We start from the raw sequence: 14,907 nt of genomic DNA on the forward strand, positions 1-14,907 counted from the left end.
ACCATCTGTATGCGAGAATAAAAAGAATTCCTCTGCATAATTGATGAGCCCTAGAACTGGAGCTGTGCAGATTGCTTTTTCTCAATTCATCAAACCCTTCTTCCATTGCTTGAGTCCACACAATTTTTTCTTTCATTGCCTGTACTTTTTTCAAGGCCTGTAAAAGGGGCCTCGTATATGAGCTGTAGTCAAAGACCCATGCTCTGACATAATTACATAGTCCTAGAAAACTCTGCATTTGTTTTATCATGTGGCTTGGCAGTTTTTAAAATGGCATCAGCTCTTTCAGGGGTGACCTTCTTTCCCTCACGTGAAATCAATTGGCCTATGTACAACACTTCTTGTTGACAATATTGTAACTTTTCCCTGTCAACCTTATATCCTTTGTCAGCAAGTATAATCTCAGCTGAACAGAATTGTGTCTGCACTCTTCCGCTGTGGTGCTGCAAACTAGAATGTCCTCTACGTATTGCAGTACAACGCTCTCTAAAGAAATATTGCTCAAGTCCATCTGTAGGACTCTGTTAAAAATCGATTGGGTACTCACAGTACCCCTGAGGCAGCCTTGTGCTTTTTAATCGCACTTCTCGAAAAGTAAACTGTCAAATCTTGTGAGTCTTTGTGCAATGGGATTGAGAAAAACACATTTTTCAAATCGATCACTGTGTAATATCATGCATCAACGGGTATATAACATAAAATCGTAGACTGGTTAGGGACTAGAGGGAACTTCGGCCTCTACAATTTAGTTTATTGGCCTCAAATCTTGTATTAAACGCCATGACCCGCCCCCACCACACCCCCTTAGATTTCTTGATAGGATAAACTGACGTATTACATGGTGACTCTGACGTCACTAAGATACCTTGGTCCAATCATGACGGAAATTGTTTTGAAAATACCTTCATCTGCCTCTCGAGACATGGGATATTGTCGTGCTCGAGGTAAAATCGCTCTGAGTTTTAATTTAATCTTTACTGCCCCAACTCTTTTCAGTAAGCCTACGTCCTAGGGGCCAGTGGTCCATAATGAAATTGGCACTTTTGCCATATCTTCATCAAAATATTCAGGACGCTTTTTGCTAGCATCATTCTCTGCAGAACTCTTAATCGCCTTTACCCAATAACAAATCCTCATCAGTGCCGTCAGTCACTCTGCAACCTTCCTCAATGGCAATTATTGTGCTCCATCGTCTACCTGATGAGTTGCATCAAGCAAAGCCATATTTCCTCGGACTGTAGCTGCTTCTATGGCTAAGGGGAAAATTTGCGTGACCTCTTCGTCCATGGGTATCTGAGGTCTAAATAGAAACTCATCTGGTATTCTCATGGTTCTGCCTACTAGATCTGGCAGCCATGCTAACAAAACACGTATCACATAATGGAACACTTCGGGTTCCAACGGCATCGCTCTAGGCTCTACTTGCCCTGCGTATGGCCTGATCATTTTGCATACGTTTAAATAATGCATTCCCGGTGTTGAGCATACTATGCCATCATCTGTAAACAAAATGGTCATTTTCATTTTCGTCATTAAATCTCGTCCTAATATGTTGACAGGTGTTTGCCTCGAAAAAAACAGTGGCACTGTCATATTGCATTCTCCTATGGAGACTGGTAATTCTTTTGTAAAAGGAACATGACTTGTTGCTCTTGTAAAGCCCTGAGTATTCATTGCAACACATACGCACAAGCACGTTGCACCCGTGTCCACTAAGAAGGAAAAAGCTTTGCCCCCTATAATTACGTCTACCCTTGGCTCTTCGTGATGATTCGGCGTAATAGATGGGACTGAACACATCAGGTTGCCCAGTGAGCTGTCCTATTTCGGGTACAGTCTCACTCCATCACTCGTGAATGGATTTCCTCCAACAGTAAAACCTCCTATTCTACGTGTCATAGACTGTTCTGTGTTTGTGTTCTGCTGCAGTTGCATAGGAGATTGCTGCGATTGTCCTTGCGGTTGATTACCTGTTACTTGTGATTGCAAGCCTTGCTGCGCTCTTGGCTCTTGCTGCTTTACTGTTCGATTTTGTGCAAATCCATTTCCGCCCTGCTACGAATATGCAGGTGGATTTAGCATTCCCTGTCTTGAAAATTGATCATTCTGTATCATCCCTTGGCTTCTACACATACAAGCTATGTGCCCTGTCATTCCACATGTCAACATACAAGCGGCTGTCTCCCCATTTACCCATATTGCATGTTCTGATTACCATTTTGCATATACTGGAACCCTCCCTGATTATTCTGCCAATACCCTTGATTTCCTTGCCAACCTCTCACTCGATATTCCCTCCCTCATGGAGCATATCCATTATTTGTCTGATCAAACTGTCTTTGGTGATTTACTTGTGGCATGTGCACTGCCTGCTGTGAATTTGATCCACCTACATTAGTTAATATTGCCCCTTCTATGGCATACTTGGATAGCTTTTTCTGAACTAATTTTGCTTCTTCACCTTTTTGTGCATCGTCCTTTTTGCGATTCTTTTTTCTTTTCCTGTAGGAGTCTTCAATAATGTGCAATGGTTAACTGGATTTACGACCATTGTTTAGCTTCAATCCCCACTCATTTCTTGAGCTTTTTATTTACCTGCTCTGGCAGCCCTTGGCATAATATATGATAAAATGCAGGTATGGACTTCCCCCAAGCCTCTCGTGTTTCATGCGCCCATGCGTCTTGAAAACTTTGAATGCAAAGAAACAGATCCTCTCCTTCCTTCATTTTTCTCGTCATTATACCTCCCATATCAGACGTGTCCTGATATAGCACTCAAATCGCTTTCCAAATCGCTGCTCTACAGTTAATAAACTGCGCTCCGTCGTGCACTGTGACTGTAGTCACACCAGGAAAACCTGCCCGTCTCCACACGTCCTCAGCTCTCACCAAGTATGGCGATTAGAAGACCTTTAATATCCCCTATAGCTAATGTGTTCCTTCCCGTCATTTTTTCAAACTCATGTATGCATTTTCCAATTTGGAAGTTTACATTTTAAATTTTCTCTGTCCATCTGGGGCCATGGTATATATTGCGGCCTGGCCCCTCCATTTTCCAACAAGGGGGGGTGGTGGGGGGGGGGACTGTGACGCTCCAAACTCATTCTCATCTCTCATCATTTGTCTATCTACCGCCGGGGTAATATTCCCACATTGCGGTCTACCTGGCAGTGATCTTAGCCTGCTTACATAAGGCAGGGACTCCCCCCCCAACCCCCCCACCACTCCCCCCCCTCTGACCATGGGGTTGCCTCTTATGTCGATCTGACTGTGTCAGTGGCTCTGGTGCCTTAGACATAGGTATTTCTGAATCTGACCATCTTACTCCCTTATCCATAGTTGAACATCCCTTTGGACCACATATGTCACTTCTTTTTTCCCTCAGGAAGATTTCCCTTTCTTCGTCCGATACTTCTTGTGCAACTTCTCTCCTCATCATCTCTATTTAAAGTTAGTCTGTCTAAAGACCGCTCCTTATGTCTCGCACTACAGGAGGCTTCCTCCATGTCATACAACTGAGTGCTTTCGAGACGATAATTTTTTCCCTTCCCTTGTGATTCTTTCTGGGCTTGCATTTCATGGTATACCTTATCAATCGTGTCCCCCAATGCTTCGTGAGTCAAACTCGTCTTCTAGATATGCTCTACACATTCCTGGTAATGACGCGGACTTGGGGAAGAATTCCTCTGTCTTCCCATGCTACTCGTGGATTGGGATTTCTTACTTCCCTTTCCAAATACTCGAGATCTCGTGTCTGTCTTCTTTTACTTTTCATGTCGTCATTGACTTCTCTGCGCTTTCTTGCTTCTTCTCTTACTCTATCTTCCTCTTTCTTGTTCATATCCCTTCGTTCATTTGCCCTTCACATTTCCTCATCCCTTCGTCTTTGTATTCTTTTCTCTTATCCTTTCCTGTTCATCCTCTTCAATTCTTTTTCCTTCTAACCTTTCCTGTTCATCGGCTGTTCTCCTTTTATTATCGCGTTTTCTTTGCTCTTCTGCTCTCTTGTTGTTTAGCTTGCTCATCTTGATAGAACTGTTCTTGTCTTTGTCTCTTTTCTTTTCACTCCTTCATCTTTCAATCGTTCCTCCCTCTGTCTTTTCTGTCTTGTTCGTCTTGATCTCCCGTTTGTCTTACCTCTTCAATACTCTTGTCATCAAGTTTAAGTAGAATCTGAGCTCCTAACCATTCGTTCTGTAAGAGCGCTATCTCATCAGTTTTATCCTTGTCTCCTTTCCATCTCTTTATTTCTCTCCTTATGTCTAGAGATGTGATTGCTCGATCATTTCTCTCCTTATCGCGTCTCTCCTTGTCCCTCAGGACTTTGGAGGTTATATCTTCCTCTGTGTCTTTTTCTGGGCCCTCGTCACTACTTTGCGCAGGTGACTCGTATGACGGATTGCTATATCCCGTCGCTGCTGTAAATTCTCTTAATGGATATAATCCTTCGTCTTTCTTAATCTCGGCTTTCATTTCAGATGGGGCAGGCAGAGCAGAAGGCTTTCACCCCCCCTCTTTGCATATATTGAGTATCCAATCTAAATGTGGCTCCTCCTCCTTCTAACTGCTCTCGATAATGACCCGCCTTGAGGCCATGGCATAAACATTTTATCTGTGGTTCCTTTAACCCATTCTGCACTGTACTGTTTAAGTTTAAGCACATGCTTTTGTAGCTGTTTGCAAAGATGCACTAATGGCGTAACTACTTCCATTTCTTAACCCTTACTTTTCTCTTTGCTACCACTTGCTTATGCTTTTCGTTACTGTTTTTCAATTTTACGTCTTAATCAACATACACTTATGAGCAACCTTTGCAAGCTCCAATCCCGTCACAATACACATTTTTTATTTTAATCTTGCTAAAAAACAACCATCAAAGTTTAATCTTAAAACTATCACTTTTCGCGTCTCAACTTCCCGTTTTTTAATCACTTAAAACATTTATTTTTTCAACTCTGACGTCCTTACACCCTAAAGCCACATAAAATAAAACAGACTGACTTGACTGCCCACACATACGTACTGCTCATGATCTTCTAAGACTCGTCTTACCCTCTAGATCTGCTCCGATTGGAACTTGCCAATTCCTTTAAGAAAGTCTTTAAACTAATCTCGTCTCCTATATGTCCCACGTAAAGGGCCTCTGAATTAAAGCTTCTGCTAGCGCTCTTTAAAGTCTAGGAACAGAGTGTATCCTCATAGCGTGGCTACACCTCACGATTATTTTTCCTCATATATTACTTGATCATACTTGAGTCAATAAATATCTCATTTCTCATATACACATATATTACACTCTAACATTTATATTTTATCCTGCTGCCCTCCGTTACTCTCCGTTATTTACTACGTATGCATCCCTTTGCCATACTTTTGGTCTATTCACTCACCGTTCGCATGTTTTTTGTCTTTGGACCCTCGGGATCACCACTTATGTTACCGCCTCTTCGAACCGCTTACCGGTCCGCTTCGTCTAGATGTGGGAGGAGTTTCTATGTCAAAATAGGGGTCTCGTCAAACCTTTTCCTGCAGGGATTTTCCCTATACCAAGGCATAAATTAGTTTTCAGAAATTGATTAGCAGAGTTTGCTAATTAAAATTGTCTTGATTAGCAAACCAACCTGTTTGATTAGCAATGTTGCAATAACATTGTATTTAAAATGTCACCACAAGTCATTTTCAAGTTTTCACTTGTTAATATGATGAATCTTCCCCAGTAAAATGAAATATAGTTGACACTGAGATTTAGATTCACAAACCTAAACTTAACTGTAAAGCAAGGAGAAACTGCAGTTTACAGAAGCAATACTGTAATTACGCATTATGCAACAACTTATATTTTTTAGGAAGAATTGCATGACTGTATTTTTTTAAATAAATTAAGTTAACACATACTGGTCTTTGCCAGATAGAATATAGTTAGCTTAATAAAAGTATTATCCCGATTACGCCTGGTTTGCAATTATAATAAAAAGATTTTAAGAAGTCTTGTCTATGACTCAGGCCTTTGGCAGTGAGTGGAGGGGATGATTACTGCTGCACTGTCTCCATTAGCTCCCTTAAGTTTTCAGTAAACTTAGACGAGGGTGGAGAGCGCCGTGAGGGCAAAACAGAAATGCAGGGTGAGTGTGCTTTCATTGTACATGGTAACTTAAATAGCTAGCTTTGCTACACAAGTGTCCATTTAATTAGCAAATCTACAGAATTGCATAGCAAACTGCTATGCGACACTGCTTATTTTATGCCTTGCTATACTAACAACCATCTACGAGGAGCGTCACATCCTGTCAGCTGAATGGCAAAGGTTGTGCGATATTACAGAGACTCTAAAATTACTTATGTCGACGGCCGATGGTATCTTATCTAACCATCAATCTCTGTTACCAAGTGAACTGGAAGCTTCCAGCCCTTTAGGATGAGTAGCAATACCCTGGAGATGGGTGGGGAATCAAGACGACTCAAATAATCAAGACCGCTCAAATAGTTTGGCAAAGTTTGTCTGTTTTTAATGCAAGTCTTAAAGCGGGAAGTACAACGAACATCAGCAATCGCTCCATACTCTGACTCCTTCATAAAAAAGTTGGATACTTATACCCATAATAGGTCATAGCTGACGTGTTGACCTGCGTCATTACCAACGTCTTCCTACCTGGCAAACTACAGAAACCTATATGGAAGCGGGATTGGTTCTAAGTGAATAACTAAACATAGGTTCTATATCTGTATGGAGTAACAGAGAAAAGTACTAGGATAGCTAACATCAGGTGGGGCAACTAAGCCCTCCGTCCAAAATGGCCACTATGAACATCACTAAATGTATGACGTCCCATTGGCTACACAAACTATAGGACCCCCTAACTGCGTGGTCCCCTACAATTGGTTGGCTTCTAACCCCCGTCAGTAATTTCCACCTACATGAGCAGCTCGCAGACTGAACAGGTGCGGATAAGCTCGTAAAGCTTGATATCAGCTTCCCTCCAATTAAAATGGGATCCATCATCAATCACCTCTATGGTCTAGTGTCAATTAGTACTTTTGACGTTGGCCTTGAGTCTGTACTGTCTGTGAGAATATTTAAGGAGTATTGGTAATATCCGGCTTCCGTGTGTAGGTGTCACCATCTCGTCCGTCCAACTTTCTTCCATTACGTGACTGGACACCATGAATTGAGCCTTTTTGTGTATTTGATTTTATTCTTCAATAGTCCTCTGACGTCTTTTGTTTTTGCTTGACTTTCTTGAACAGGAGCTGCTGCTGTTTCACATTAATTGTATCCAATGTCGGCCAACTCCAGACACTGAAATGAGGCCTCCTTGCTTTTGTTCAGTGCTGCTTTATACATGGTGGAAACATTAATTCTTCACTTAATCCATATGTATCTATGAGGTATATAGATATATGTTGGCGCTTGCCGCTTTCTAATCTATTTAAGCATGTGGCTAGCTTCATGATTGCTTTGCTGCTTGCTTTTCATTGCATCTGTACACGTTTAAACTAACTAAATATCTTCATCATGTTTTGCATAAATTTCTTCATCTTGATCCGAAGATTTCACTTATCCTTGTTACTACTTTGTTCTTTATAATCGTGTGCCTCTCTGGTCTGGTTATCTTTCTATCTGGGTGTCGATTCAACTTTGTATGATGTCACCATTCATCCTGGTCATTCAGTCTTTGTTTCATCAGGAATCTCGTTCAAATGGCCATCATATTGTCTTGGATGCAAGTATGGTTTCCTCAATGGGTACTTTACTTCCCATATTCTCTTAGGTATAGGTATTCTTATGGGTATTGCACAGAGCCCTCTCTCTTCTCTTTGTTGGTTTACCTGTTCAGTATACGTCACATATGTTGGTTCATACGTTTCAGGTAATGTAGGCGGGGCATTTGGAGTGGGGGTACTTGACTCCTCCTCTACAGCCTAGCGAACCAGGCTGTGAATGAGAGAGCCTGTCACGTATCCTAAACGGTGCAAGTGCCTGGAATTTGTTGTGAGCACATAGGCAAACAATTACAATACTACATGGCAAATCGTATAAAGAGTCTCTGTGGGATGGCAGTAGCAGGTAAATCATGGGAGTATGTGCAAAATCATGCCAGAACAAAAACCTGTACTCTGTATAGCAAGATGGCTGCTTCAGCTGGGATCTGCGGGCCCATAAAATAAAATCCTTTTCAGCACAAATCCTCTCAATTATCGTCGCCTCAACACTGCAAATAACTCTGCATGTATCGGACGACACGCTGTGCCTGCAGCTCCAGTCTTGGATGGGTTTGCCCACTGGTATCGGAGTTTGGTGCAGCAAAGTGCTGTGTCGGTGAGCGGGGCGTCGGAGCCCGCCTGGAACATCTGTGCGGTTGGTGACTCTGCAGCCACATGGCCCGCCCAGAATATCTTGGTGGTTTAGTGCCTTGTGGCATCCAGACCTGAGGCGGTACTCTGCGTGCTCCGAGGCTGAGGGAGTGGCTCGCTGACTAATGGACTGGGGGATCTCCCCTTCCCGCTGCCTATCCCTCCGCGCTGCCACACGTCGGCTTGGAGACCTGGTGAGTGCTTCTGGCGCTTGCGCCAGTTTACGTTACGGGCCAAGGGCTCCACCCCAGGTGGCTACCCCTGTGCGGCTCGGCCCAGCCTTCATTGGACTCGGCTATCTGCGACACCCCTCATTGATGCTCCATCGGTTCCTGCTTCGGATCCTCCCTCCGGTGTTGGGCCTTTCCAAATGGGTGGCCTCCTCCCCCGGCATTATGTGCGCAACTGATCTGTTAACATTGGCCTCCCAGCCTCCATAAGCTGCTCGGTGTCTCTGCTGCCTGTCGGAGGGCTTGGTCAGCGGTGTAGCCGCGTCCCCCCCTCCTCTTTCTGGATACCTGAAATGAATACGGTATGATGCACAACACCGCTTTGCTGGACCTTATTAAGGGTAGTTTGCTGAAGTTCACGGATCTAGGGGCTAGGGAGGTTCGCCTAATGTCTCAGCCCTCCCAGGTTAGACTATGTTGTGAGGCTGATCGATCTGGTCACTTCCTTTCACAGGCGATTAGATCTGAGATGGGGACACAACTCATTACCGGGATTAGGGGGGGAAAGCAGGGGACATGCTATATACACAGGAAGATATCAACGAGTTTTACCGCTACTATAAATCCCTGTACACAAATTGTTATGTGTACTAATGCAGACTTGATCAACTACTTAAACTAGACACCACTCCCATCTCTTTCACATGAGCCGCTTACACTTGACAAAGTCAATGATGCCATAACGTCTCTGTCTGGTAAAGCCCCCGGACCAGATGGCATTGGGATAGAGCTATACAAGGAGCTCCGACAAATCCTGGCGCCCAAGCTCCTTAGGGTTTGGGAGGAATCCCTACAGTCTGGGAACCTCCCCCCTACATTATCCGGCACTGTAATCACGGTGTTGTTGAAGCCACATAGACCAGCTACCAATATGGCTTTGTACAGACCATTGTCCTTGATAAATAAAGATACTTAAGTTTTCGCCAATTTTATCCACAAGCCTCCTTCCTGTCAACTCTGGCACATCCAGATCAGTCCGGCTTTATCCAGTGATAATTTGCGCTGGCTCTTTTGCATCATGGCCCAAATAGATCCAAAGGCGGAGGCAGTTGCCGCACTCCACGCAGAAAGCCTTCTACTCATCTCTTGGCAGTTTCTCTTTGCGGTCTTTGAACGAATGCAGCTGGGGAATCACTTCATTAAGTTTATAAGACTGCTGTATGGCGGCCCAAATGCCTGGGTGCGCACCAGTTCCACATTCGCTCCCTCCTTTCGGTTGGACCGCGATACACGGCAAGGATGCATCTTGTCCCCAATGCTCTTTGCTTTGACGATTGAACCACTCACCTGTATGATGAGACACAGCCACAGGGGTCTACACATAGCTGGCCCCCTACAAATTATATCCCTTTACATGGATGACGTATTGTTATACATCCACAATGCGGAACTCAACATACCCACGCTATTGGAGGAGATTGGTGAATATACAGATATTCAACAAATTCCAGTTATCAGATTAATGAGGCTAAGTCAGTACTATTTCCACTGACCGTAACACACATACCCCGGCAGACCTATGGTGATTCAGTTGGGCCCCACACAAATTTAAATACCTGGGTATATTGGTCTCCCGTTCACATCGTTCTCTGCTTGCCGATAACCATGAGACTTATGTGGATATGCTAGCCGCTAAGCTTCAACTCTGGGCAAAATTCCCCATATCATTATACGGCAGACTCCCATTGCTGTAAATGATTATAGTTCCCAAACTACTGTATTACTTTTGCATTAAAACGGTTTGGCCGGGCAGCCCTTTCTGTGATAAAATCTGTTCCCTAGCAATCGCATATAGATGGGGGACTGGTGCCTCGCGCATGAAATGGGAGGCACTGTCCGAACCTTACGAACGAGTCGACCTGATGGCCGCAGACTTTAATCTTTACTGCAGGCTACTGGTACTCCTTGCATGATACCCCAATTCACATGGCTCTCGAAACTTATAACGCCTCACCCGCAAATCTGAATTCCATTATCCTGGCATTTCAACACTCTTGCGCATGTTCATTTGATCCGGTTCGCACAACGGTGAATGCCTGGTCTAGACTCTACAAAAGACTAGGAGTGGAAACGCCATACTGCGGTTCGATTCCCCTTGTGGAAATGCCCTGGTCTCCCCCAAACTTACGATAAGACATTCAGAATGGGTGGGATTTTGAGGAGGAGCTGACACTACACGATTTCTTCCCTGACGGGAAGTTTGTCACATTCAAAGTTTTAATGGCCAAACTGGGCAGTAACCCAACCAGAATACTTCAATATTTTCAGAATGCGGACGGCTTTCCGTAGCCAGTAGTCTTCATTCCCCTTAGAACCGAATCCCTGCACTCCTTTGGAATTGCTGGTGACCACCAAAGACCCTGGGAGGATGGTGTCCAGGCTATACAAAGCCTGTCAGTCTGTTCAACCCGTAGTTAGCAAATCAAAGGGGAAATGGGAGGGGCTTGTGGGGGGGGGGAAATTTAGGCATATCAATTTACGAGAGCAGTGGTGGCGTTGGTGCCGCCTGACAAAGGAGGTCTCCATATGCGCCCGGTTTAGGCTTATTCAATTCAAGGTGCTCAACCAATTACAACACACACCTGTACAGGTCTCCAAATTTGCACCAGCTGCTAGCGATCAGTGTGCAAAATGTCATGCTGACTCTGCAGACTCCCTGCATATGTATTGGAGTTGTCCTTGGATTGCCCAGTTCTGGCTGACGTGCTTTGTGATCTCACTGGGGTTCTCTTTGCTATTCCCTCCCCCGCCTCTCAAATATTGATTGGGCGATATTGTAAAGCTTCCTGTAAAAAACCCACCGACTCTTCAACTTGGGTTGCCTAATCGCTAAAAAATGCATCCTAAAATACTGGAAATCCAGTGCAGCTTTCACCGTTGCTGAGTGGCTCATGCAAATGACCTATACTAGGGAAGAATGTTATATTTCGCCTACAGACACCTGCTGCAGACCCAAACACACCTGGGGCCCATTACGTAGCTTCCTACGAAAATCGAACACTTGAATTTTTAACTGTGGTATGATGTATTACAATTCAGTCTTATTTATAACTTCACTCAAATGTACAGGCTCACCTGATGTTGGTATTATACGATGGTCTGGCTCTCTCGTCCGGATGTGTGCACTATGGTAACATGCCTGGCACTTTAATAAAGGTTTTAAAAAGAAAATGTAAATAAAATGTGTGCTTTTCGACAAAGTTTTTGCTCGTTCCCCCATTTCACCCTTCAGACTCTCCTCCATTTTTTTTCTTTCCTCTTCTGCTCCTTCTAGGATCTTTTTTTACCGTTTTCCCTGCTCTACCAATCTTGCAACCAGTCCCATGCTTGATTTAAAATGAGGATATGTTGCTGGCTGTTTATCCTGTTCTTGCAGTCCTGTTGGAAGCAGCCTTGGGTTGAGGTTGACGAACTGGCAGCAGTCGGAATACAGAGCGGGGCAATAACACTTGTCCCTCTGCTCCCTTTAGCTCCACCACTTGTTTATAGCCCGAGTGATAACTGCTGCAGGTTAGGTCATTGTGTGGACATTTGATTCCGCTGCATGCATAAATGCATACATTTTTGTTGTAGATCTAATTTTACATGTTCAGTTAGCTTCCCTTTGGCAGTGACGTAATGAAATCATGTGAATCAGTATATCTCTAATTATAAATCTATTCTAATTTGCAGACGTGAAGGAATGGGAATTCGCATTCAGTGGGACAAAAGCAGCCGCCCTTCCTTCATAAACCGATGGAATCCGTGGTCTGTTAAAATGCCTTATGCCACTTTCACAGAACATCCTATGGCTGGTGCTGATGAGAAGATTGGATCTCTCTGTCAGGTAAAGCACAGTTTAGGTGAGCTTGCGTTCGTGCTAATTTGTGTAACAATGTCCTCTTATGCCTTCAAGCCTATTGTTAACCTCAGGAACTTTGTTTGTCTAAATCCTATTTATTTAAATATTTTAGAGAATTGGTACATACTCTCTATGCTTTTTTAAATATGGAGGTATTGGCTCGAGCAAATCCCTATTTGGAATTCTAACTTGGATGTTTGCTGCAGTGTGATTGTAGGGCCAGCTTCGTAAACCGGCATTTGACATCCTGTTGTGTGCTTCAGAGAAAAATGTCTATATGGGTATTTATGATGGTGACAGGTTTTTTTTTTTATTATTTTTTTTAGCTGGATAACTTCAGGATCCAGGTCATTCAAGCAGTGAAGAAAGCACACAAGGAGTGTCCCATACCTGGCAGAGCTAATGGAGTGCTTGTACTGGAGCGCCCTCTCACAATTGAAACCTATGTGGGACTGATGTCCTTTATTAACAACGAGGCCAAACTCGGATATTCTATGACCAGAGGGAAAATTGGATTTTAAACGTCTGTTGTCCTTTATAATCGGTGGAATATGTTACGTTATTTTTAGCATCTCCTTTAAAGTGGATCGTACCAATCCTTGCATGTTAAAATAATAAATCTAAGATTTTAAATTTAATTTAGTCATAAAAAGGACTTTATTCCGTTCCGCCACGTTCACTAAAATGCTAGTCGGGACAAAACAAGCATATGTTTGCGGAACAGAAACCGCAGAAAAGAGCTTTGGTTACTTACAAGCCGCATTCTGCGGCTGAATCAATTGGCACTCCTAGCTTCTGATCAGAAGTGGGAACTCTGGTGGATGAAGGCTCCTGTACATGAGAACTGCCTACTGAATCGCTCCGGTTTCGAGGAATAGTACTACACGGGATGCCTAGACCCATTATAATCGATTGGAAAATCTGAAATCCTCACGCGTTCTCAACAGCACCGTTTTGTTTAAATACACATCTCTTATCTAACAAAACACAATGTTTCCTTTCCTTTTGACATTGTCCATCTTGAGAGACTGCTCAGATTTTTATCATACATTTTGTATACCCTGCATAAATTGTTTTACTTTGCACTTTTTATCAGCCATTGTAACCTATTAATGTTGGGCCTCAGACATGTATGTAATTCGCTGTATGTGTTCACTTGAAAGATGACACTGGGTTCTACTGTAATTGAAGGATAGGCTTACTTTAGAAGATAAATGTTGGAGGGTAGCAAGTACAATAATCTTTCATATTTCAGCTGGGGCTGAGAGTTCAGATTTTTAACACTAGTTTCTCCCCTCAGCTACAGTAAGGCTCAGAAAACGTCATGTATTCTTGCCAAAGAATTTTGTGGGGCAACGTTTTTGCGTGCCTTCTGCGGATCACTGGAAAGTGGCATTTTAGTATTGGATCATTGAACGTGGACTTTGCAGTTTTTTTACCTGACAAAAAATTAGGGAGTAAAATATTTGTTTTTTTAAGTCTGGTTCTGAAGGCCTCTCAAGAACACATTTTCTCAGAGATGTCTGTTAAATGACAATAGTCAACCTTTCCTTTTCAGTTCCACTAAGCAGCACATTTTGCACTCGTGATATTTAAAAAATGAAAATAGGCACAATTTTGAAATCCTTTATTTAGCAAACCGTTTAGTGACATTTATGTCCGTGCCCGGCGGCTGTATGTTTCTTTGCGAAAGTGAAGTTTAGATTAGTATCATGGGAAAGTTGATGAAATGGTCACTTTATTTTTTGTGTGCTTTATTTTGACCAATTTGCACATGTTATCCTGTACACAATTACTCAATTTGTGGTAATCTAAGGTAATATGCAAATTAATCCTGTACATTTAAAAATAAAAAAAAATACTGGTAGGCAAATCACCTTCTTAAATATTCGCAAGAATCCTGAATACATAAGCTATGCATTGTTCTGAACTTTTATCAAACGTTGCTCCAAATGTGCTGCATGGTAGCTAAACGCATTCCAAAGAATGTTGATGGTTTTATGATGTCTGTTTTTTATTATTGTTTTTACTTTGGGAAGTTGTGTGTAAAAAAAAAATAAATGAATTGTGGACGTGGGCTTGCTCTGGAATGCAACAACTGCATGTCCCTGTGAATATTTAAAAAAAATATTTTCTATAACGTCTGTCTTGCTTGTTTTTAATCTGTTAAACTGGAAATAAATAGAAGTATTAGTTGAAGATGTCTTTGGTTAATTTGTCAGCATAGCAGTTTAATGATTTTGATTGTGTGATTGTATTCTGAAAAAGGTTAGAGGATCTTTAACACCTTACTAGGTGAACACAATTCGGTGCCCCCTTGTGTACAGTTCAGTTGATAGAAAAAATACATCTACTAGGGAATTTAATGCTGGTACAGCACAGTTTTTCACTTTAATTTCTTATTTGCAGAAGTTAATTTAAGTGGATGATTTATTAATCCATGTCAAAATGTGTAGAACTTTTTTTTTATGCTGTTATTTAAGA

The 14,907-nt window shown here is 42.6% G+C and overlaps 1 protein-coding gene across 1 annotated transcript in view; it reads left to right on the forward strand.

Moving 5' to 3' along the window:
- The window catches only part of TPRG1L (tumor protein p63 regulated 1 like), a 147,432-nt gene extending 132,810 nt beyond the window's left edge, over positions 1-14,622 (forward strand). Inside the window, exons 4-5 of the mRNA XM_069610229.1 lie at positions 12,255-12,408; positions 12,750-14,622. Coding sequence (XP_069466330.1) covers positions 12,255-12,408; positions 12,750-12,944 — 349 coding nt within the window. The 3' untranslated portion in view covers positions 12,945-14,622. The remainder of the gene's footprint in view (positions 1-12,254; positions 12,409-12,749) is intronic.
- The last annotated feature ends 285 nt before the right edge of the window (positions 14,623-14,907 follow it).

This window comes from Ambystoma mexicanum, chromosome 8, assembly GCF_040938575.1.
Source record: "Ambystoma mexicanum isolate Mex_15411 chromosome 8, UKY_AmexF1_1, whole genome shotgun sequence".
Lineage (NCBI taxonomy): Eukaryota > Metazoa > Chordata > Amphibia > Caudata > Ambystomatidae > Ambystoma > Ambystoma mexicanum.